Raw genomic sequence first — 26,889 nt, 5'->3', positions numbered from 1 at the left:
GTCAGAATCACAATATATCAATTCTTTTTACCATCTTAAAGAGCATTTAACTCACATTATTTCAAACTTCTACTTTCCTTAAAATTTACTTCAGAAACTAACAAATGAAATGACGTTTATTTGAACATTTTCCATGATAAATCAACCAATCCTGGAAGGGGCCTGATCTTGGGGAACAATGGTTAGTATAACAACATAATAGTTTTGCTAATAAAGCTCCCTTTACGTCAGTTGCCTCATAGGATCTAGATCTCTTAATTTATCTTTACATTACTTCCCTGTTCTGGTGCTGTTTAAGCCAAGTGTTATTAAGTTGTCAAACTGAAGCCGTACCACTCCAGCAGCAAATTTATTTTCATTTTTTAAAAAAGCAAAACAAAATGCACAACATCTTTTTGTTATAACTCATGAATTTACATGTATTGGCAGGTCAAAGGTCAGTAATTGTTTACTGCACACAGATCCTCAGAGCCTCAACTCAGTGATGCTATCATCCAAGTTGCCAGGGGTGATCTACACAGCAGACGAACAATGTCAGATTCTATTTGGTCCAACGGCAACATTCTGCAAGGAGATGCAGGTAATTTGGTTTTACTGGTACAAGTCCTGTATATATCCACCGCATTCTTGTATTCATGTAGCTTCGAATTGTTTGGGTTCCTGAAGGAATGAAGATAATGTTTAACTTGTTGCTGCATTTTTATGGGGTTGGTGGTGGGGCAGCAGTGTAGGTAGCAAATTGTTCCAATGAACCAACTAGTGAGCACATGCACATTTGTGCCGGAGTTCCCATAGGACTCATTGATTAAGGTGCTGGCATAATGCAGCAAGCAAGAACTGGTGGAAGTTGGCAGGAATACATAATCATAATGTCATTCAGTATGCAATTCTGATTTGATGCCAGATCACACAGTTGTTAAAAAAAGCATAGTTGAATATGAGTTTAGCATCTGGAAGCACATTTCACCAGTGTTATTTAAGCAACTATGTCAACTGTTTGCAAGTTAGTTGTAGGTTGAATTTAATTGGCTGGAAATCTGTAAGTTCTTGATCTGTTCTTGTGTTGTTTAAAGTTGTTGAATTCTTCAGGGAATGGTTTGCTGAATGTTGATTGCTTCTTGACATTAGGGTTAACAGAAATAATTTCCTTCCTTAGACATTAACTGGCAATTGAGAATTGGGGTTTGAAAATTGAGGCCTGGATTTGTGTTGGAAAACAAGGAAATGAAAGAATCTGTCACCTTGAAGATTTGAGGTGTTAGCCTGTGCTTAGGGCTGTGTAGGGACCAGGCTACAGAATGATTAAAAGTAAGTATGATTGTGTTGGAAAGAGCACAATAGTTGCCTTGAGGACAGCTTAGTCCAAGTTCCTCTGCAGTGCTCCAAAATGAATGTTGCATGGAGAATTACGTCATCGTGTGTGGTGACTCGTATCCAGAGGTGTCCAGTTCAATTTCTGTTCAACACGAAGTGACCTCAAAATGGTCATTACAGTGTTTCACTCTAAAGTGAAGGAATATTGTATCTTTGGGTGTCCTCCACTCCCCTGATCAACTTGACATATATTTTAAGTTTCCAGGATTCCGTTTCTTTTTTGTGAAAAACTTTAAAGTTTATGACACATTGTCTCTATTACTTGAGCCAGAGTATGCAGGAAAAGCCTATAAGAGGTCATGACAAATCAAGAATCAAATTGGCAACAAGTTGTTTGGAAAAGAAGGAGTGAGGTTATAATAGGTGTTTCATGTATTGTGAATTCTTGTGAGTTTGCTGATCCAAAGGAACATTGATATATCAGCCCTGACATAATTGCCACTGTAATAATCATTGTGTGTTCTAGATGAATCCTGGACTTGAAAAGAACTCTCTTCTATTTCTTTTCAAGGTGTCACTCTATCTCATCGCTTTTAGCTACCCATACAGCATAGAGTAGCCCTCTAACACTTTGCTGTGTTAAAAATGCACACCACTGCAAGTTATTGTTGTCCAGCACAATTCATCTGAACTTCTATATCCTGAGAGGAACAATGGTAGATGTAAATTGTTTGACATTCACCCAGTCCAGCAATAACCAGCAACTCAAAAAATAATGGTCTCTAACAGTTTTCATAGCCTCAGGAAGTTGTGAAGCTCCTTACAGCCACAAGTACCTTGAAGTGTACTCACTTCAAGATGGTGGCGCGCACGTTTGCAGCAGCCTTCCAGATCCAAACAAAGCTGTAATTATTCACCCTTTCCATCTTTCTTTTTTTACAAATACAAGACACAGATGGATATTAAGAACAACAAGTACAGGCCTACCCCATTAGAGTGTTGCTGGATTGCAATGGAGTCAAACTTATTGCATCCCGCGTTGTCACCTGTACTTGTTACAGAACCGTTGTTTTACGGAGGTGGTGCGTGGTCTAAGAAACAGTGCAAATTATTGTCTTTGACTTCTTTATTGTGATTACATGACCCTATTGGACATTGCTAATGTAGATTACTGCAAGTCTGGTTCACTGGTTAACTGACAAGACCAAAGATGGGGGAGCTGCATTGCCACAGTTGTTGCACAAACCAGCCTTTCATTCCACGGTGTCGCCTGTTGTAGCCACCCAGGAGAGAAGACGCTGGAGGAGAGAGCCGAGGCCTCCGTGTTGGGTTGGGGGCTGCCCCCTCCCCCCACTGGTGCTTCTTTCTAGTGTTCATTTGGAGGAAGGCAAGCTGAATTGTATTTGTCTGCAGCTGCCATAGCATGTGATGAAGAACTGCTGTGTACTTTGTGTAATCTTCAGTGTTGTTTTGCACCTTGCCCTGGAGAAATGCTGCTTTATTTGGCTGTGTTCACATATATGTTTGAATTACAATTACACTTGAACTTGTTTACTGCAGTGCAGGAAAATATAACCTGATTTCACATGTCAGTGCTCTCCCATTTGCGTGGTCCATCTCTGACATTTCTTTTTTCCTTTCTGGATCGCTCTGTCTCTATCAGACACTAAAATTTTTTTAATCATCCCAGACTCCCACAGCTACTTTGACTGTACATCCTCTCCTCCTGCGTCCTGTAAGAATGCCAAGTTTTTTTTTCCCGGTGTCTTTGCTTCCATTGCATTTGTCCAATAATGAGGCTGTCTGCTCTGGTGCCTCAGATACATCCTCCACCTCCGTGAAGCATAGTATCTCTCTGCTATAGTGGGTGGAGGTTTCAGCTGCATTTCCTCTCTTTCCTTCAAGTCTGCTCTCAAAACCAACTGGAGAGCTCAAAGATAAATTTCCCCTGGGACGCAAACTAACCTTCCACTCCCCAACCCCACCTACAAATCCAAAACTTTATCCTTTGCAATTTATACCAATTCCAACATGATTCTGTCACTAGTCACGTAGAGTAGTGAAGTTGTTCAGCACAAAAACAGGTCTTCAGCCCAGCTCATCCATCCAGACCAAGGTGCCTACCTGAACAATTTTCATTTCCCTGTGTTTGGCCAGTATCTCTCCAAACCTATCCAATCCATGTACTTGTCTAAATACCTTTTAAATATTGAGGAATTTTTAAGTTACTGACCCTCTCCACCTTTCCTCCACTGATCAGTTCATGGGCCTCTCATTTCCCCCTCCTGTCGTCAATCAGTTCTTTGCTTTCCCTGATGTTGCAGCACGATTCAATCAGATTTTAAATCTTTCTCCGATATGCCAATTCATCACAACTATCAGCCCTCTGTTGGCCGGTGGTGTAGTGGGATCCACACCCAGCTTCGAGTTAAGTGGTCCCAGGTATCAATCTGTTTACTAGGAGTTCTCTGTGACCCTGACCGTAGTTTCCCTACCACCAGGCGGTGACTATAATCAAGGGCTTGAGATACTGCATAATGTCGTCACCAAATAAAAAATAGTCTACCCCAACACATTTGATTTCATAGTCGGGGATTTCAGTTAGGCTTGTTTGAAGACATCCATGCCCAGTTACCATCAGCATATAAACCTGTAGCACCAGAGGTCCCAACACACTAGACCACTGCTATACTACGACAAGGAATGCCTACCGTTCCATGCCTAGACTGCATTTCAGCAAATCTGATCACTTGACTGTCCTTCACCTACATGCATACAGGCAGAGGCTAAAAAACAATGCTCCAGAGATTAGGATAACAAAGAGATGGTCACAGGAGGCAGAGGAGCAAGTGATGGGATTGCTTTGAGTCAGTTCTCCAGGCCGTGTTCAAGGACTCATCGGTGGATCTAAATGAACATACCACGGTTGTCCTGGACTTTATAAAAACAGTTGTAGAGGAGTGTGTCCCCACAAAATCATTCAGAGTCTTCCACAACCAGAAGCCCTGGATGAAACAAGATATCTGCAATCTGCTGAGGGCCAGATCAGAGGCATTCAAGTTTGCCAACCAAGAAAGTTACAAGAGGTCCAGGTATGATCTTACCTGCAAAGTGGCAATACCAGACTAAATATGAATCAATGAAGGGTACTCAACAGCTGTGGCTGGGCTTAAATGCTCTCACCTCTTTTAAAGTGCAATCAAGTGACAAAGATGACAACAGGGTTTCACTTCCAGATGAGCTCAGTGCCTTCTATGCTCGCTTTGACCGTCAAAACATGGAGGAGCCATCATGAACACTCACAGCCCCTGATTATTCTGTGACTTCAGTCTCCGAGGCTGATGTGAGAGCCTCCTTCAGGAGGGTGATCTCATGGAAAGCATCTGGCTCAGATGGGGTACTTGGCCGAGTACTAATCAACTGGTTGGAGTGTTCACACAGATCTTTAACCTCTTACTTCAGCAGTCTGAGGTACCCACCTGTTTCAAGCAGGTTTCAGCTATGCCAGTGCCAAAGAAGCATGTGGTAACCTGCCTGAATGACTATTGTCCAGTAGCACTTACATCAACAATAATGAAGTGCTCTGAGAGTTTGGTGATGAAACATATCAACTCCTGACTGAGAAGCAGCTTGTATCCACTCCAATTTGCCGACTAGCACAAAAGGTCCACAACAGATGCCATTTCATTGGCTCTTCACTCAACCCTGGAAAATCTGGTCAGGAAACATGCATGCATCCAGATGTTCTTTAGCAACAACAGCTCAGCATTCAGTACTATCATCCCCTCAAGACCAATCAATAAGCTTCAAGACTTTGGCCTTGATAGTCCCTCATGCAATTGGATCCTTGATTTCCTCACTTGCAGACTCCAGTCAGTTTGAATCGGCAACATCATCTCCTCCATGATCTCCATCAGCACAGATGCATAACAAGGCTGTATGCTTAGCCCCCTGTTCTACTTGCTTTACACTTAAGACTGTATGGGTAAGCACGGCTCCAATGTCATGTTTAAGTTTAGTCATGACACCACTGTCGCGGGCCAAAACAAAGGTGGTAATGAATCAGTATGTAGGAGGAGGATTGAAAATCTGGCTGAGTGGTGTCTCATCATCAACTTCTTACTCAATGTGATCAAGACCAAGGAGCTGATTATTGACTCCAGGAGGAGGGAACCAGATGTCCATAAGCCCGTCTTCATCAAGGGATCAGAGGTGGAGAGGTTTAAATTCCTCAGTGTTATCATTTTAGAGGATCTTTCCTGGGCCCAGCAATTACAAATTCCAAATAACAAATAAACAATTACAAATGAACCACGACAGTGCTTTACTTCCTCAAGAGTTTGCAAAGGTTTAGCATGACATCTAAAACTTTGACAAACTTCTGTGGATGAGTGGTGGAGAGTCTATTGACTGGATGCATCCCAGCCTGGTATGGAAACACCAATGCGCTTGAATAAAAAACATTACAAAAAGTAAAGAATACTTTCTCATTGGAATGCCCCAGTCCATTAGAGATAAAGCCCTCCGCACTATTGTGCACATCTATGTGAAGCATTGTCACAGGAAAGCAGCATCCCTGATCTGGGACCCTCACCATCCAGGTTATGTTCTCTTCTCGCTGTTGACATCAGGAAGAATGAACAGGAGCCTCAAGATCCATGCCATCAGGTTGAGGAACACTCATTACCCCCTCAACCATCATGCTCATGGATCAGAGGGGATAACTTCACTCACCTTCACTTGCCCCATCACTGAACTGATCCCGCAACCTATGGACTAGTTTTCAAGGACTTGTCGTCTCATTTTCTCAATATTTATTTCTTATTTATTAATTATGATTATATCTTTTTTCTTTTTGAATTTGCACATTGTTGTCTTTTGCACACTGCTTATCTGCCCTGTTGGTGTTGTCTTTCATTGATTCTATTATGGTTATTGAATTTATTGAGTAAAGCCCACAAGAAAATGAATCTCTAAGTTTTATCTCCCCTGATTCTCCTACACACTAAGGAATAAAATATTAACCTCAATGTTTCCTTATAGCTCAGGTCCTCAGGTCCTGGCAACATTCTTGTAAATTTTATCTGCACTCTTTCAATCTTATTAATATCTTTCCTGTAGGTAAATGGCCAGAACTAGACGCAATATTCCAAATTGGGGCTCACCAACTTCTTTATATCTTCAACATAACATCCCAACACTTGCACTTAATACTTAGATTTATGAAGGCCTTATGTCAAAAGCTCCCGTTACAACCCCATGTATCTGTGACACCCCATTCAAGGAATTATGGACCTGTATTTCCAGACCCTCTGTCTACTGCACTCCTCAATGCCTTACCACTCACTGTGTAAGCCCTACCCTGGTTTGTCCTCCCAAAGTGCAACACCTCACAATTTTCTGCATTAATTTCCATCTGCCATTTATCAGCCTATTTTTCCGCTTTTCCGGATCCTGCTGGAAGCTTTGATAGCCTTCGTAACTGTCCATTATGCCACTTTACTACAGTATCATCCAGGTTGTTGATATAGATAACAAACAATAATGGGAACGGCACCGATCCCTCCGTCACACCACTCGTCTGAGGATGATGCTAATAACGTTTTAAATATCTCTGCTCATGCCCCTGCAATTTCTGCATTAGTGTCCCACGAGGTCTGAGGGAATACCATGTCAGGCTCTGGAGATGTATCTACCCTAATTTGCCTCAGGACAGCAAACACCTCCTCCTCTGTAATCTAAATATCATCCATGACCTCACTGCTGTCTTGTATCACTTCTAGAGACACGGTGTCCATCTCCCGAGTAAATACAGATGCAAAAATATCCATTTAGGATCTCCCATCTCTTTTGGCTCCGCGCATAGGTTAGCACTCTGATCATCCAGAGGACCAATTTTCTCCTTTGCTATCTTTTAGCTTTAAATATATCTGTAGAAGCCTTTGCAATTCTCCTTCACATTCTCTGTTAGAGCAAACTTGTGCCTGCTTTGAACCTTCCTGATTTCCTTTTTACACGCTGACTTTGGTTCTTTGCGGGAATGGGACCTGCTGTCGGGGTCTCATGACTGGCTGCTATTCGATACACCAAGGACGTAACCTAGAAGACTAGTGCACCTTCAGGGTTCCAGGATTTCGTGGCTCTGGAGGTGGGCGGACTCAAGGTTGGTTCCTCCGTGGGAAACTGGTGTGTCATGGGAGTACATGGAAGATCGAAAGCAGCTAGCTGGCAGCTGGCTGTGTGCCCAGAGACCTGAGTTCTTTGGTCACAGAGCTCAGAAAAAGCTATGCAGCAGACTTTTAACATTGTAAATCAGCGAGTTGTTTGTTATGTCTCCCCTCACGCTATGAAACAGGGACACCTCTCTTTCCCTTAGTAGAGAGAGAGCCTGAGGTATGTCGAATTACCGGGTGAACAAGTAGTCTTCGGTGTACTGCAGGTCTGTGTCTTTATTGATGCTTTGCTGCACGCTTGAGTGCTTGGTGGAGGAAGGAGTTGTTGCTTTGCTGCTGCTTATGTGTGGGTGGGGGGAGCTGGGGTGGTGGTTTGGGGTTTTAACATTTAACTGCCATTCATTCTTTGGGGCACACCTGTTTTTGTGGATGTTTGTGAAGAAAAAGAATTTCAGGATATATATTGTATACCATTTCTCTGACATTAAATGTACCTTTGAAACCTTTGAAGTGTTTTCTTACATTTCTTATACTCTTCAAGTACCTCATCTGTTCCTTCCTGCCTACACCTGCTATGCCCCTCCTCCTTTTTAACCAGGGCCTCAACATCTCTTGTAAACCAAGGTTCCCTAAATCTGTTATCCTTGCCCTTTATTCTGACAGGAACATACAATCTTTGAACTCTCAAAGTTTTGCCTTTGAAGGCCTCCCACTTACCAAGCACACCTTTTCTGGAAAACACCCTGTCCTAATCTGCACTTGCCAGATGCTTTCTGATACCATCAATATTGGCCTTTCTCCAACTTAGAAACTCAACCCAAGGACCAGACCTAACCTTTTCCATATTTATCTTGGAACTAACAAACTTCTGCCACCTGCCCTGTCTCATTCTCTAGTAGGAGATCTACTACCACACACTCTCTAGCACATTTGGCAAACACTATCTCATGCAGACTTTTTACAGTATGGGAGTCCCAGTCAATATGTGGAAAGCTAAAATCACCTACTATCACAACCTCATGTTTCTTGAGATTGTGATCCCTCTACAAATTTACTCCACTAAATCTTACTGATTATTGGGTGGTTAATTATCTATTCCCATCAACCTGGTCATCCCTTTCTTATTCCCCAGTGCCACAGTAGATGAGCACTTCATTCTGTCCTGTGACATTTTCCCTGATTAGTAATGCTACCCGTCCTCCTTTAATCCCTCCCACTCTATCACGTCTAAAACAATGGAATCACGGAGCACTGAGCTGCCAGTCCTGCCCCTTCTGCAACTGAGTCTTACTGATGGCTACAATGTCGTAATTCCATATGCTGATCCACGCTCTACCCTCATCCGCCTTTGCCACAATACTCCTTGCACTGAGCAGTTCTATCTTTTACCATAACTATTCTAAAACTAATAGAATTATGGTCACTGGTCCCAAAATGCTCCCCCACTGAGACTTTAGCCACTTTTCCAGCTAAATATCCTAGACGAGAGATCAAGTATTGTCCCTTTTCCAGTATGGCCACAACCTGTATACGTTGCTTGAAAAAATATTTTACTCTTCCATCCCCCCGCCACCACCACTCCACATGCCCTGGCATCTTCCCATGTAAGCAGAGAAGATACAACTAATGCCTGTTCACCTCTTCTGTTCCCACCATCCAGTCACCCACACAACCATTCCAAGTGAAGCAGCAATTTATTTGGACTTCTTTCAGTCTTGTGTACTACATTCGGTGTCCAGTATGTGGTCTCCAACATCAATTAGTAATTGCTTTGCAGAGCCTATCCATTCACTCCACAGCAGCCATTCTGTGTTCAAATGATAATCCAGCTGTACCCTCAATCCCACTCCCATTCTGAATTGTCTCTTTGAAGCCTTCTCCACTGCTATAGTGAGAGCCAAAGTAACTAGAAGAACATCTTGTCTTATCATCTGGGCACATGACAATTCTCTGGAACGAGTATCTGTGAACTGGAGAGGGTGCAGAGAAAATTTTCCATTATGTGCTTGGGAAGGAGAATTTCAGTTACAAGAAGAGAATTTATAGGCTATGCTTGTTTTCCTAGGGGTGAACAAGGATGAAGGGGAATGTATGGGTGACATAAGGTAGACACTAGGAACCTTTTCTCCACGGCTGAGATGGCTAAATCTGGAGACTATCCGTTTAGGAGAAGCGAATCTGAGGAAGGAACACACATCAAAGTTGCTGGTGAACGCAGCAGGCCAGGCAGCATCTCTAGGAAGAGGTACAGTCAACGTTTCAGGCCGAGACCCTTCGCGACGAAGGGTCTCGGCCTGAAACGTCGACCGTACCTCTTCCTAGAGATGCTGCCTGGCCTGCTGCGTTCACCAGCAACTTTGATGTATGTTGCTTGAATTTCCAGTATCTGCAGAATTCCTGTTGTTTGTAATCTGAGGAAGGTTTCTTTTTCATTCAGAGGGGTAAAAATACAAGAGTTGAGACTGGAGCCAGAGATTGATTCAACAGAGTGTGGAGAGGTAGAAGAATTGGAAAGAATATTTAAAGCCATTGAAATCTGTGATCTTTGATGTTTGGATGTTGAAAGGATGGAGAAAAGTATTTTTATTGAGTCACTGAATGTAATGAAGAACAAAATGGAACCTCAGTGTAGGAGAGTGTTGAGCTAGAATGAGTCAGTGTTATATAGAGAGGTCAAGAACATATGCATGTATATATGACTTTCAGGATACACTGTATAACTTTAATATGCCTGTGATTATCGGTAGATTTGAACTGTGTAAAGGTGATATTTCAGTTGGAACTCCTGAAAAATGAGGAGTTGGAGTCATTTGTAAGGAAAGAGATACAGCTGTGGAAACTATTTATTTTATCAACATCTTATTAAAGGCAAGAAGCTAAACAGGAACCATTGAGGTTATTAGGATGACAGACAGAAATCCCATCTGAGGGAGAAGAGGAACTTCTTCAAAGTGGGTATTCCTGAAGGAGAAGTGGAAGGGAACAGAATTAAAGGAAATAAGATGAAGCGTTTTCCCCTTATGTTTTCATTAACCTTTTGTACTGAAGTAGCTGCATGTAATTCCCCACTGTTGTCTTTTGATTACTAATGTCTGAAAGTATGAGGTAGGTTGTTATTAATTACTTCCCTTTATACTTTCAGCACTTTAATGCAGTCAGAACAAGATGAATATTCTCTGGCACACAATGATTGTGTGGATTAACAGATTTGTAAAGGGAGACTAGAAATTACTCTTGCTAATAATAGCAGATATTTTTATATTTTAGAGCATTACATGTCTGCGATTTGAACAGAGATGTTAATCTCATGAAATCATAGAATGGATGCTGTGTGTATAACATATCAGTAAGATTTGAGTAATATTGTAAATAGATTGTTTGATTAACCATTCTTGTTCATTTAAATACTTAATTACGGGTCATATGTAAGAACATGTGAATGACATATGTCATCATGCCACTAAGTGATACGTGCATGCCTCGCTTAAAGTAGGCACAAAGTTAGACTCACATTTTGGACTCCTTTGAATTAGTTTCATGTTTTAGAGTTACAAAACAAAACAATGGTAATAGCACCCACAATCAGTTACTCATCCCTTGGAGTTAATGCTAGTTCTTTGCAAGAATTAATACTTGCATTCAAAATGTAGATAGTGTAATATTATATAAAACTTTTGGCATAGTACCTTCAAGTCTAAAGTAAAACTATATCTTGCTGATAATAGTTTTTCAATATTTATTGGGTTACAAATATATATATATATATATGACTAATTTGGATAATTATGGAACAACATGCTATCCTTTGGACATAGATCTGTAAATAGGGGTGAATTCTAAAATTTGGAGAAATTCAGACATTTAATATGTAGTTGTAGAAATGTTATAGCTGTGAAGGTCCAGAATGCAGACAGTTAGCAATGGCTGTGAAAGTGTGAAATCAGCAGGACAAGGTTTAGTGAAGAATCCTGTCATTGAGCATACACTCACTATCTGGCATGTGCACGAATCCAGAGATGAATGTACTAAATCCCTGTTGGAAACATTACAGGACTAACATCGTCACAGTTTATGGCTCAGTTTGTGCACAATTCCCCATACCATAGTCTTGGAGGGAAGAACTGCTGCCTGGGCCATTCTGTGCTGGCAGTAAGTCATATTTGAGAAGAGCATTGAGATTTCAGTATGCTGGAATTTGAAGTTACTCTGGAATATCATCATTTTTCTCAGTGGACATATTGACCTGCAGTATGGTACAATTACTTTTAATTCTGCTGTTCCAGTTTATGAGGCCATTTAGAAAGGCATCTGAGAACTACAGTCCTTTTTGATATAGTGAAAATTGCTTTGAATTTGACTCTTTGAAAGGTTAATAAAGGGGTAATTTTGCAATGTACTCGTATCACCTTCATTAATGCACAGCCGGGTCATATTTAAATTCTCCAACAGCACCAGTCCAAAACTTAAGAAATACAGGGTTGAATGAAGCCAGCATATCTTGGCTTCATCAGAAGTATGAGCGAAGTCAAGGACTTTTTCATAGCACATAGTACTTGAGCTAAAAGATTGTATTGCTTTTTTTCCAAGCATTGATATTGTAACAGTTCACCCGCTTAACGCTGAGGACACATTCCTCAGAGGTCGAGTGCTATGTAAATCAGCGCCTTGCGGGATCATTATAACATTATGTTAATGGGCATGTCGATATATTATGTATACACAGTAATTCATAGAGTAACAAACATGCAAGTAGGCCTAACCTGTACGTCAATGGAGCAGCAACACGTCACAGCCGCCACAGAGAGAAGCGGCTGGTGGTTACATCTTAGAGGAGGGACCAGGTTGTGTGTTCTTCTCTAACTTTGGCTTCCGCTTCAAGAAGGTGTCGAGATTTCACTGTCTTTTCTTAAGTTTCCACTCGTGAAGTAGTTCTCGGTAGCAGGAAATCATGTCAAGAACACCTCTCTTTGCCGTATTGCCTCGCTCCCTGCCAGGGTCATTATCAATGAACTGGTCCATGGTTTGTGCGATCATGGTGGTGCTAGTGCTGAGGAGTTTTGTGATAAGGTTTCCTGCTGGTGTCTCTTCTTCTACATCCGTGTCCTCAGATTCATCCCGTTTTCCAGACATTGTAGGTGAAAAAAATGGAATAAATTGGCAAGAACGTTTATACACACAGGGGAGGCAGAGCATGATCTAATACGTGATTGGTTGTGAGTGGCTCAGAGCGTATGTAAAGCACTCTCATCGGCTGACTAAATGTTTACTGTAATGGCGGCCACTAAGTTTTAAGTATTGTTCAGAATGAATTTTTGTCATTTAAAAAAATTTCAATAAAGAATTGAATAACCACGAAATGAATCAGCGCTATACGGAGTAGCGTTTTGTGGGGTTTGAGTGTAATTGAACAGAGTGTATCTTTTTGTTTGTTTTAATTAAAAGTTCTCCAAACAATTTGAAAATACCTTTAGTATAATAGAAGTAAATTGAAAAAATCTCTTAATCTGACATTTCACAGATAATACTCCTTTATTCACACATTGTGCTCCTCCTACCCAACTTCAATTAACTGTGTTAACATATCCTTTGATTTTTCTCTGCTTGCATATACTTTGCCACCTTAAGTGCATTTGCACTGTTTGCCTTAATGAGTCGTTGTGATAGCAAGTTTCACATTCATAATTTTAAAGTCCTCTCTCTGTTTCCCCTCAATCACAGAATAATATGGTCTTAAAAACTGGCAGGACCTGAAGGTATTGTCAAAGGTGTAACTGTGTCCCTGGCCCTACACCCAATGTGCAACACTTCATATTCTATCTGGATGCCATCCAACCTGATGCCATGAACTTCGGTTTATCCTTCCAGTAATTTTTTCCCCTCCACCTTCCCTCTTCTTCTATTCCCCATTCTGTCCTCTTACTTCTTCTTCTCACCTGCCTATCACCTTCCCCTGGTGCCTCTCCTCCTTCCCTTTCTCTTATGGTTCACTCTCTCCTCCTATCAGATTACTTCTTCCCGGGCCACTTACCTTTCACACCCACTTGGCTTCACCTATCACCCGCTAGCTTGTCTTCCTTTCCCCCCCCCCCACCCCATCTTTTTATTCGGGCATCCGTCCCCCTTCCTTTCCAATCCTGATGACGTGTTTCGGCCCAAAACGTCGACTGTTTATTCATTTCCATAGATGCTGCCAAGGCAGTTAAGTTTCTCCAGCATCTTGTGTGTTACTCCCAATGTCTGCTCATTGAACACTTCAATTATGCTCCAACTCCTGCATTTCAGCCCCCTTCTCCCATTCCCCAGGAAGATTTGTTGTACATTGATGAAGCCAAACACAATCTAGAGGAGGAGCACCTCATTATCTGCTTGGTTAATCTTCCACCTAATGAATTCTCTTTCCTCCTGGTCTATCCTTCCTTCCCTTATTTTGTAATCACTCTCTCACCTGGATCCACCAATCATTTGCCAGTTCTTGCTCATCCCTCATCCTCGCTCCCTTACATTAACTATCTTCTCTTACAATCCAGTTGAAAGGTCTTGATCTGAAATGTTGTATGTCTATTCCTCTCTATGGACGCTACCTTATCCACTGAGTTCCTCCAGTATTTTATGTATTGCTAAGGAACTCTGTAAACAGCTTCATGACAATTGCATCTGTTCTTGAATACTATATAAAAGCCATGGAAACCATAGAAAAACTACAGCACAGAAACAGGCCTTTTGGCCCTTCTTGGCTGTGCCGAACCATTTTCTGCCTAGTCCCACTGACCTGCACACGGACCATATCCCTCCATACACCTCCCATCCATGTATCTGTCCAATTTATTCTTAAATGTTAAAAAAGAACCCGCATTTACCACCTCGTCTGGCAGCTCATTCCATACTCCCACCACTCTCTGTGTGAAGAAGCCCCCCCCCAATGTTCCCTTTAAACTTTTCCCCCCTCACCCTTAACCCATGTCCTCTGGTTTTTTTCTCCCCTTGCCTCAGTGGAAAAAGCCTGCTTGCATTCACTCTATCTATACCCATCATAATTTTATATACCTCTATCTAATCTCCCCTCATTCTTCTACACTCCAGGGAATAAAGTCCTAACCTATTCAACCTTTCTCTGTAACTGAGTTTCTCAAGTCCCGGCAACATCCTTGTAAAACTTCTCTGCACTCTTTCAACCTTATTAATATCCTTCCTGTAATTTGATGACCAAAACTAAACCCAATAGTCCAGATTCGGCCTCACCAATGCCTTATACAACCTCATCATAACATTCCAGCTCTTATACTCAATACTTTGATTAATAAAGGCCAATGTACCAAAAGCTCTCTTTATGACCGTATCTACCTGTGACGCTACTTTTAGGGAATTTTGTATCTGTATTCCCAGATCCCTCTGTTCTACTGCACTCCTCAGTGCCTTACCATTAACCCTGTATGTCCTACCTTGGTTTGTCCTTCCAACGTGCAATACCTCACACTTGTCTGTATTAAACTCCATCTGCCATTTTTCAGCCCATTTTTCCAGCTTGTCCAAGTCCCTCTGCAGGCTCTGAAAACCTTCCTCACTGTCTACTACACCTCCAATCTTTGTATCGTCAGCAAATTTGCTGATCCAATTTACCACATTATCATCCAGATCATTGATATAGATGACAAATAACAATGGACCCAGCACTGATCCCTGTGGCACACCACTAGTCACAGGCCTCCACTCGGAGAAGCAATTCTCTACTACCACTCTTTGGCTTCTACCATTGAGCCAATCCAATTTACCACCTCTCCATGTATACCTAGCGACTGAATTTTCCTAACTAACCTCACATGCGGGACCAGGTATCTGTGGGTACCTGGTTAATACCACCAAGCTGGTCAAATTCTGGCAATCATCATTTAAAACTAAAATCGTATTCGAATTCTGTGCATTCAAATAGATAGGTCTCAATAGCATATAGCTGTTTTTATCCTTTGAACAAAGTACAACTGGAGAGCTTAAAATTGATGTTATAATAATATTTGATTAAACATACATCTTATACAATATTATTGAGGGATAAATGTAATAATAAAAATAAGAAATGAAAAAGTGATAAAAAGTCTTTTTAAAATATTAGCAGTAATGAAATCGGAAGAAAAGGGGTAAAATTAAACATCCAGCATCAGAAATTTTGTTTGGGGAGAAAAACAACTAAAAATTCACTAAACACTTGACCTATCCAAACTAACGTTTATGGAGAGTTTTTAATGAATTCAGCAACTTCATGGCATTTCCATATCTTAATGCTAACTCTCCAAATGAGATACTGGCATAGTAACTTGTATGGATAACCAAAGCAACTCAGATGGCAACGTATTATTTCCACACTTGTGTGGCAATTATAATTTTGTTTGTGCTGTATTTGCTGTTAATTGCCGTACATTTTACTCCTTTGTACTGCAAAATTGTAATCCAAATTAATTTTGAAAATATAAAGTGGTAGAAATATTCAGCAAATCAGGATGGGTCTGTGGAAAGGTAATCAGAGTTAATGTTTCAGCTTGGAGACCCTTCATCAGAACTCTGATGTAAAATGTTCTAACAAAGGGTCTCCTACCTGAAATGTTAATTCTTTTTCCCTTCCGACTGACGTGGCCTGACCTTCTGAGTATTTCCAACATTATCAGTTTTTGCTTTAGTTATCCAGTATTTGCAGTTTTTCTGATTTTCATTCATACTAAACCCTTCTTCTCTGAAGATGAAAAATATTTAATGATTATCTCAAGAATATGACGTTGTATTCTGTCTTTATGTTGCAGCATGTTATATGTACCGGACTATGGTGTAAGTTAGAAGGTGAACAAGAGTGTAAAACTAAACTGGACCCACCATTAGATGGAACTGAGTGTGAACAAGAAAAGGTAAGAACTCCAAACTCAGTATTTTAAGTACTTCCATGTTTTTCTCTGTGATACTTGAAAACTTCCTAAATGCAGATATTTCAAATTGTTCCCCAAGCTCCTCATCTCTGATGCGCATCACCATAACTGGCGTGTCAAGTCAAGAAAGACACAAATTGCTCACACAATGCAAAATAACATGGACTCACTTTGCAAATCAAATCTCAGGCATGAAATAAAAATAGAAAATGCTGGAAACTCTTGACAGGTCCAATAACGTCTATGGATAGAGAAACAGATTTAACATACCAAATTGAAAGAACTTCAGGTTTGCTTCTGTCCCTCCAGATATTACCTGATATGCTGAATTTTTCCAACAATTTTTCTGTTGTATGTCAGATTTCCAAACGTAAAAATTAGATTGCAAATTATATGGTGTTATCCAATCTCCATGGTGGTCTTTAGATGTGCTTTATGGTTTAGAGCACAATTGATCAGATTATTTGTGAATCCAATTTGTCCATTAAAAACTAATAAACCATGCTACGTCATTAATGTGTTAATAGAAGAGGAAATGCTGTGGACTTTGGTGCTTCAACCCTCATTTTCACTCTAGACAATGAAACCTGGAACTTTCTCAAATTCTTCCTCTGTCTTCCAAATTGATCTTGATTTTACCTTGAAATTCCATTATGTGTGAACTTCATCAAATGCTGTTATCACTGATAATTAACGCCTTGATCAGTGACCTATTTGGAATGTCACCTCTTCAAGTTCACAAGGAACGTTTCCTTTATGAAACTACACTTTGAGCTCATTATTGGATTTGTCCCCGTTAGGTGCTGCTTAAATTTGTAATTGAATATTCTCATTTTTAATCTATGCTGTTAGACTGCTAGGTCAAGTTGCCCAGTTTAGTTCTGCTTCCTTCTTGTATCTGGGTGCAAACATCAATTTACTTGTAAGATGAGAGTGCATTAATCCACACAATCATTGCAAGTATTTTACAACATCTAACTTATTCTTCCCTCAATGAAATACAATCCTCGCTCAGAATTCCTCCAACCTGAAACATATAAATCTCTTTGGACCCTGGTCAGGATCCATAGCCTATGCAGATAGAGAAAGATGAAACTACAGTCAGAGAATGATGAGCCTGGTAGCAGGCTTGCAATCAAGCAAGCATAGGACCAAGCACTTTCCCATGAGGAATTCAAAATGTAACTTGAAAGCTAGTTGTTAATGTGGTTTGGTAAATTGCAGGTACGCTACCATGACATTTTGTCTGTTACTTCAAATGAGTAGGTAATCATCGAGTGTCGGACCGCACTTTTTCAATATGCAACAGTACAAAGCCATGAAATATGAAATGATCCCTGTAATAGTGAAAGTGGAGTTACTTTTGGAGTGCATGTCACACACACCGTTTCATCAGGATAACCTCAGCTTCAACCTCAACTTACTGTGCAACTCATACAAAATGCTGGAGGAACTCGACAGGCCAGGTAGCATCTATGGATAAGAGTATTGTCGATGTTTCGGGCCGAAAACCTTCAGCAGGACTGGAGAAAAAGAAGATGAGGAGTAGATTTAAAAGGTAGGGGGAGGGGAGGGAGAAACACAAGGTAATACGTGAAACCTGAAGGGGGAGGGATGAAGTGAAGAGCTGGAAAGTTGATTGGTGAAAGAGACAGAAGGTCATGGAAGAAAGAAAAGGGGGAGGATCACCAGAGGGAGTTGATGGGCAGGCAAGGAGATAAGTTGAGGGAGGGAAAAGCGGATGGGGAATGGTGAAAGAGGGTGGGAGGCATTACCGGAAGTTCAAGAAATTGACGTTCATACCATCAGGTTGGCGGCTACCCAGTAGAATATAAGGAGTTGTCCCTCCAACCTAAGTGTGGCCTCATCATGACACTGGAGGAGGCCGTGGATGGACATAACAGAATGAGAGTGGGAAGTAGAATTAAAATGAGTGGGCAATAGAAATCCTGCTTTTTCTGGCATATGGAGCGCAGGTGTTTGGCGAAGTGGTATACCAATCTACGTTGGGTCTCACAATATACAGGAGGCCACACCAGAAGCACAGTATATGACCCCAACAGATTCACAGGTGAAGTGTCACCTCATCTGGAAGGACTGTTTAGGGTCCTGAATGGTAGTGAGGGAGGAACTGTAGGGGCAGGTGTAGCACTTGTTCCGCTTGCAAGGACAAGTTCCAGGTGGGAAATCAGTGGGGGGGGACGAATGGACAAGGGAATGAACACAACTTGCTGTGTTAGTGTGACATTCCCATTTTCTGTGGCCTCATATGAGATTGCCAATTCATACAAAATTAGGAAAACGTTATCCATTGTGTCCATGCCAAATGAAACTGTTTGAGACTGCTCAAAATCATTATGCATTGAACTATTTCAGCCAAGGCATAAAGAAACTCTTAACCATCTATCTGGATTTGAACCCAAAGTAAAAGGTCATTTAGAAACTACTGAACACCACCCAATCTCTTGTGTTTTGAAGCTTTCTTTTTCTATTAAATTATTGAGTGATTTGACTAGCTTTATTTGGATCTCTGACGAGCAAACATTTGGAATTTCCATTTATTTTACTCATAGAATCTTTAAATTCTGAACTTCAGTTGATTTATTTGTGAGTATGATTTGATAGTGTAAATTCTTTAAGCAGAATTTTTAACTTCTGGTCAGAACCGAGAACTCAGGAGTCAGTTACATTGGCCTGGTTTCAATTCAAAAATTAAACCCAACACACAATTAACTTCCAAACAAAATCAACTGTTGCCCTACATCATTCAGAGCTTGTTCCGGTGCCTTGCGCTATACTGGTGCTCCTGTGCTGTCATTGCCATCAGCTGCATCATATGGCCCAAGGGTTTCGAAGCTGAGACTTAAAATGTTGTTGGATGGTCAAATGTCTCCAGCAGTTCTGGCCCAGCTCCTTATTACATCACCTCACTTTGAATGGCTGGGAGTGTGGACTGGAGAATAAACAACGTCTTAAATCCTGCCATGTTGAGAGAGAACAGCAGGTTCTTGATCTTAAGAGACAATACCACTTTCTTTGGGCAGCAACTCAAAAATCACATTTAGTACCATGATTCTGATTGGTGCTGCCTTCCTAACACTGCAAAAGGACTGAACACTGAAGTCCTCTGTCTTCATTATCTTAGAGCCATATGACATCATTTGGCCTATTGTGCCTGTACTTTGAAAGAGCAAATTGAATGATCCATTTCCTGTACCTCTGCCATATCCCTGCAAATTTTACCCCTTCTCCAGTTCCATCTTGATAGTTAATCCCGTTTTATAGGAATATGAGAAGAGGAGATGGCTATTTGGTTTCTCAAACTTTTTGTCCCAAGTAGACAAAGAAGTTGTCAATCCACAATCCACTTTTAACACAATGATTTTGCCCTATATCATTATGTAGGAGTTAAAATTGGCAATCTTTTCAAACAATTGATCATTTGCAGGATAAAATCAAATGTACAATGTGGGACCTGAATGATGCTATCTAAATGCAAGACTTGTCTTCTTTTTGAAGGCACAACACAGATGACTTTGAGAAGTGTATTTGCATGGGATGCTGCAAATATTGATGTTTCTTTGAGGATGAAAGCCCTTTTGAAAATTAACCAAAAGTTATTCTCATTGTTGAAATCATTTCTTTTTCTATGTTCAGTGCTTAAAATAGCATCGTCAATAAATAAAGAAATTTGATGACTGTTGGTCAGAAATTTGACCACCCTCATTGAGGACATGCCGCCACTGATGAAACGGTTAACATACAGAAATGATTCAATATATTTTCTTTATTCTCCTTCAGTCAGTCAGTTTTGTGGAAAGCTACAGACCTGAGGGTGCTTTGAAGGAAAGGCAGTTGTTCACAATGAGTGTCAGTTGAGTTTAGAACAAAAGAGGATATTTAAACCAGATATTACGCAGGGTTATGAGTCCTCTCAAAACCTTTAATTCAATGCAATGCACAATGAACGTTTGGGTAAATAGAACAGAGAACACGAGAGCGCCTTGCAGGCTCTTCAGCCCATGATGTTATGCCAACCTTTTAATGTATTCTAAGATCAATCTAACCCTTCCCTCCTACATAACTATTCATTTTTTTCTATCATCCTTTTGTCTCTCTAAGAGTTTCTTAAATGCTGCTAATGTATCTACGTCTACTACCACCCCTGGCAGGGCATTCAACACACTCAGCACTCTCTGTGTAAAACCTTGCATCTGAGATCCCTCCCATACTTTCATCTTGGACACAATAAGTTCTTTATTTTCTATTATTTTAGTCCATGTGGCAAAAAATATTGAGCTATTCTAGTTTTTCCAGTGCAATCATGATATTATTTCCATAAATGAAACAAATTGGATAAGAAATTCATTTGCACTATTACGGTATCAAAGTGATATTAGATTCATAGAAAATACACAGTGAACATAAGAACATAGGAAGTAGGAGCAGGAGTAGGCCATCCGGCCCATCGAGCCTGCCCCGCCATTCAATAAGATCATGGCTGATCTGTCCGTAAGCTCAGCTCCATCTACCTGCCTTTTCCCCATAACCCTTAATTCCCCTACTATGTAAAAATCTATCTAATTGTATCTTAAGTATATTTAGTGAAGAAGCCTCAACTGCTTCCCTGGGCAGAGGATTCCACAGATAATAGACAATAGACAATAGGTGCAGGAGTAGGCCATTTGGCCCTTCGAGCCAGCACTGCCATTCACTGTGATCATGACTGATCATCTACAATCAGTACCCCATTCCTGCCTTCTCCCCATATCCCTTGACTCAGCTATCATTAAGAGCTCTATCTAACTCTTTTTTGAAAGCATCCAAAGAATTGGCCTCCACTGCCTTCTGAGTCAGATTCACCACTCCCTAGGAAAAACAGTTTCTCCTCATCTCCATCCTAAATCTTCTTCCCTGAATCTTGAAGCAATGTCCCCTAGTTCTAGTCTCACCTACCAATGGAAACAACTTTCCTACTTCTATCTTATCTATCCCTTTCAAAACTGTGTATGTTTCTATAAGATCCCCTCTTATTCTTCTGAATTCCAGAGAGTATAATCCCAGGTGACTCGATCTCTCCTCATAGGTTAACCCCTTCATCCCTGGAATCAACCTTGTGAACCTCCTCTGCACTGCCTCCAAAGCCAGTATATCCTTCCTCATGTACGGAGACCAGAACTGCACACAATACTTCAGGTGCGACCTCACCAGTAGCCTGCATAGTTGCAGCAAGACCTCCCTGCTCTTGACTTCAATCCCTTTAGCAAAAAAGGCCAACATTCCGTTTGCCTTCTTAATAACCTGTTGTACCTGCAAGCCAACTTTTTTGCGATTCATGAACAAGCACTCCCAAGTCCCTCTGCACAACAGCATGCTGTAATCTTTCACCATTTAAGTAATAATCTGCTCTTCTATTATTCCTTCCAAATACAGTATAAAGATTCACTAATTTCATCTACTGCAGGCACAGACCCTTTGCAGCTCGAAACCCTGAGAATCGTAGTAGGACTTACTGCATAATTTTATATTCACACTTTCATCACAGGCCAGAGATCAGAAAACTGTAATTGTGTACAAATATACATATTCAGGAAAGTGAATCCATTAATGATAAATCTCAGCATTTAACCTCCTTGTTCCTGGCTTTAGGTCCAGCATGTGTAAAAGAAAAATTCTGAGGTCTCATGGTAACCCCAGAGTTGATACCGACCAAGGAAGAAATAAATCTTATAGTAGACAATAGACACGAACAAGGTCTTCATTATCACTAGTTTACGGAAGTGTCACGTAGAGTTGATGCAATTCTAAAGGCAGACTTTATTCACGTCATCACATGATCATTTGCACTGTGGTAGCACGGTACTTTCAGTTTCAAGAGGGCAGAAGGTTACAGTGTGAAAGTCCTCCAGTGCTAAGTTAACTGGGTAGTTTTGAAGGAGAGGAGTAGCTTTAGTATAAATACCATCAGTGAAGACTGGTCATGTGGACTTTCACATATTGATGAATCCAGAATTTTAACCCAGAATTCAACTGTGAAGAAGACTGACAAATGAAACCAAGTTTTTGGCTTGAGTTCAAATGATTCCCCTTATCTTTGTTTGATGCCAGCAATCAGTCAGTCATGTTATTAAAACGCTCATTTCGTCTCCAGGGACAGCGAAGTTCTAGTGGAGCTACTTTTAATCTGTGTAAATATATACCATTATTTCTTTTTTTCTGTAAAAGATTGTTACAGTCCTAGCAAGAGCTTTTCTCTTTCAGCAATAATAAATAATTTATTTTTCAAACTGTGATTGTAAGCAATGCAGTTAGTTCAGCAGATTAGATAATCTCCATGGACAGAGAAATAGTTACTGGCTCAGTTTGATTACCTGTAACATTAGATTCCACTCTCTCCAAAGATTTTTTTTATTTCATGTATTTGGAATACAATGTAGAATAGGACATTCTAGTACTTGGAGCCATACCACCCAACAGCCCTGACACTCCCGATTTAATCCTAACCTACTCACTGGATAATTTAAAATGATCAATTAACCCACCCAGTACATCTTTGGATGGGGGTACGAAACCAGAGGACCCAGAGAAAGCCCATGCATTCATTCCATGATGTACCGAGATTCCTTACAGAGGATGCTGGGATCGAACTGCAAATTCTGATGCCCTGCGCTGCAATAATGTCATGCTATGTATGCTATCCTGACGCCCAACTGCAAGGTTGCTACGGTATTCTCCCAATTACAATCGCGTTGACTTGTTGAGTGTTTCCAGCATTTTCAGTTTTTTTATTTTATATGTACACCATCTGTACTACTTTGTTCTTGTAAGTAACATACTGCACCTATTCTCAGTGTTAAACTACACAATGTGCCTCAAACAGAAGATGCTGGAGGTACTTAGAATTTGAAGCAGCATCTGTGGAGAGAGAAACAGAATTCTGATTTAAGTTTATGCCCTTCCATTAAAACAGGTAGAAGGTAGAAGTCAGATATGTTTTAAGATGCAGGGAAGAGGGAGGGATGAACAAAGGAGATTTATGTGATATGGTCAGGACCTAGAGAGACTGAAAGATGCAAGTGATAATGAGATCAACGGAGAAAAAACTGTCTTGTGATGTAAATAGGAAGTGAATGAAAACAGGGCAAGCAGGGAGAGAGAAACATTGCTGGAATTGTGAGAGATCAAAACCTGCAGGTGCTTGAAATCTGAAATGAAACAGAAAGTTGAAAATCCTCACCATGTCTATAAAATTAGAAAAATAGAGTTAATATCAAATGACAACACGAGAAAATCTGCAGATGCTGGGAATTCGAGCAACACACACAAGATGCTGGTGGAACACAGTAGGCCAGGCAGCATCTATAGGAAGAAGTACAGTCAACGTTTCGGGTCAAGACCCGTCAGGACTAATGGAAAAAAGAGATAGAAAGAGATTTGAAAGTGGGAGGGGGAGACCCGAAATGATAGGAGAAGACCGGAGGCGGAGGGATGAAGCCAAGAGCTGGAAAGTTGATTGGCAAAAGGGATACAAGGCTGGAGAAGGGGGAGTATCATAGGATGGAAGGCCTTGGAAGAAAGAAAGGGGGAGGGGAGCACCAGAGGAAGATGGAGAACAGGCAAGGAGTTATTGTGAGAGGGAAAGAGAAAGAAAAATAAATACATACATACATACATACATAAATTAGGGATGGGGTAAGAAGGAGAGGAGGGGCATTAACAGAAGTTAGAGAAATCAATGTTCATGCCATCAGGTTGGAGGCTACCCAGACGGAGCATAAGATGTTGTTCCTCCAACCTGAGTGGGGCTTCATCTCAACGGTGGAGGAGGCCGTAGATTGACATATCAGAATGGGAATGGGATGTGGAATTAAAATGTGTGGCCACTGGGAGATCCTGCTTCCTCTGGCGGACAGAGTGTAGGTGTCCAGCGAAGCGGTCTTCCAGTCTGCGTCGGGTCTCACCAATATATGGAAGGCCACACCGGGAGCACCGGACACAGTAAATGACAATGACCTTTATCAGAACTGCACCTTCTGATTGACACTGGAAAGACTGATTATCTGAAGTTGTTGAGTTAAATCTTGAGTCCCAAGTGCTGTAGAAGCCTGTTTGAAATTTGAGCTATTTTTACTTAAGCTTGTGTTTGGCTTTATTGGAATAGTATAAGCAGAGAGTGGAATAGAGAATGGACGTGACATGCAACTGCAAACCAAGGTTATCCACTTGGATTGAACAGAAATAATTTCCACTCAAAATCATCATTGAGGAGATCACACTGTGACTACCAAATACAGTATGCTAAATCGGTCAAAGTACAAGCAAATTACTGTTTCACCTGGAAGGACTGTTTGGGTCCTTGGATAGTGGAAAGGAAAGCGAAGCAGTAGAAGGGCAGGTGTAACAACTCCTGCCATCTTAAGCTAAGGTGCTGTGAGAACTGAAGTGTGTGTTGGTGGAGATAGAAGAGTGAAACAGAGAGTCATAGCAGAGAACCTCTCTTGAGATTGCTAATAGTAGATTGAGGGAGCAGATGTACTTGACGGTAGGAACAAGAACTAGAAGCAGGAGTTGTGTCTGCTCTGCCATTCAATAAGAAAGTGGCTAATCATTATCTCAGCACCTATTTCCTGTGCTAACCCTTTATTCCTTGATTCCCTTAATTTCTAAACATTTCTTGATTTCTGCTTTAAATTTCCTGATTATTTACTGAATGTAAAGATCCATTAATTTCTATTTTATCTTTCTTCTTCTCATTGTAGATGCAGAAGTTTAGCCTGCTGGAGCAAATCCTTACAATTTACTATTAGCAGCTCATTACAGACACCTAGTAGCTAAAGGTGCTGAAAACTATCCCTACTGAGCCTTTTAAACTCATTACAGATGTTTCCCATCCATCCCACACCTTTCCTCCTACCATAAACCTAATTGCATCTCTCTCCCACCTTTGATGAAGGCTCCTTGATCCAGAGCATTGATTGTTTTTATTTCAGATTTCTAATAGCTGCAGTATTTTTGGTGAACTTTTATCTATTCTATTCAATTGCAACCTCAAAACATTTCAACAGCTCTATCAAACATGATTTCCTTGTTGCAATCCTATACTGGTTTTTCTCTGTGCTGACATTTTCAAGTACTCTGTTATCACTTCCATTGTGCAGGGTCACTGCCACTGATGTTTGATAATTTATCTATAATTGTTTCTTTTATCTCACTCCTTCCCTTTTTCAAAAGTAGGTTTGCATTACTATCTTCCAATCTGTGAGAACCTTGCTATGATCTGTGGAAATTCACATGAGAGAATTTCCTCAGCAGTCACATAAAACCATGAGACATAGGAACAGAATTAGGGGCAATTCAGCTCATCGAGTCTGCTCCACCATTCATTCCATCGTGGCTGATTTATTATCCCTCTCAACTGCGTTATCCTGCCTTCTCCCTAGAGGCTTTTAATGTCCTGATTAATCAAGAACCTATCAACCTCTGTCTTAAATATACCCAATGACTTGGCCTGCACAGCCGCCTGCGGCAATGAATTTCACAGATTCACCACCCTCTGGCTAAAGAAATCCTCTATTCTAAATGGACGCCCCTCTTTTTTGAGTCTGTGCTCTTAGGTCCTTGTCACCCCCCACTATAGGAAACTTCCTCTTCACATCCACTTTATCTAGGCTTTTCAATATTCAATAAGTTTCAATATGATCTCCCTTCATTATTCTAAACTCCAGCAAGTTCAAAATTCAAAATACACTTATTATCAAAGTTTGTATACATTATACAACCTTGAGATTCATCTCCTAACAGGCAGCCACAAAACAAGGAAACAGAAAAGAACCTATAAAAAAGAAGACTATCAAACACCCAATGTGCAAGCAATAAAAGTAAGCAAATGGCATTCGGAACGAAAGTGAGTCCATCGATCAAAGCCCGGAGCAGGCCACAGCCTGAGCCTCAGTTTAGCACAGAGCTGAGTAAACAACACGGAGCAGCGAGCAGAACTGGCCCGATCCTTGTCTCTCGTCCCGACACTCTGCCATTTCAATCCACCTGGCCCCATGTTTAAATCATTCAAACATCAGGTCATTACTCGCACTAGGACCTGGGCCCTGTCGCATCAATACAGTCTGGATCCGGGCCCTGCTTCCAAGTTTTGGCCCATACCCGACCTTTCCAAATCAACCAGGCATGTAGATTGATCAAACTTCGCTCTCGATTCAAGTAGACAGACCTTAAATTTGCCTTTCCTCCACTCCAAATTTATTCCACTTCACTTGCCCCAACTTTGATTCGAATATTCCTTGACCTCATCTCGACTTCACCTCACACCCGCATGCTTCGAACCTTGACTCAGTCTCACCATTGCTCGCCTCTCAATTGTTTGCAGTGATCATTTACCATAAGTTTTATAAGAAAAAGTGTTATTAATAACGTGTTTAGTTGTATTCTTTGTTTTGTTTGCTGCCAGTAAATAGTCGCTAAGCTTCACGAGCACATTC

General features: G+C 40.9%; 1 protein-coding gene across 2 annotated transcripts in view; it reads left to right on the top strand.

Moving 5' to 3' along the window:
• LOC134357401 (A disintegrin and metalloproteinase with thrombospondin motifs 19-like) overlaps nucleotides 1-26,889 on the top strand; it is a 381,779-nt gene that overhangs the window by 205,753 nt on the left and 149,137 nt on the right. For both annotated transcript variants that reach the window (XM_063068949.1, XM_063068950.1), the window contains exons 10-11: nucleotides 430-580; nucleotides 16,277-16,378. In XM_063068949.1, the coding sequence (XP_062925019.1) occupies nucleotides 430-580; nucleotides 16,277-16,378 (253 nt within the window). The remainder of the gene's footprint in view (nucleotides 1-429; nucleotides 581-16,276; nucleotides 16,379-26,889) is intronic.

The sequence above is a fragment of the Mobula hypostoma genome, chromosome 16 (assembly GCF_963921235.1).
Source record: "Mobula hypostoma chromosome 16, sMobHyp1.1, whole genome shotgun sequence".
In the NCBI taxonomy this organism is placed as follows: Eukaryota; Metazoa; Chordata; class Chondrichthyes; order Myliobatiformes; family Myliobatidae; genus Mobula; species Mobula hypostoma.
Note: the sequence above shows the minus strand (reverse complement) of the source record. Positions and strands in the feature narration are given on the sequence as shown.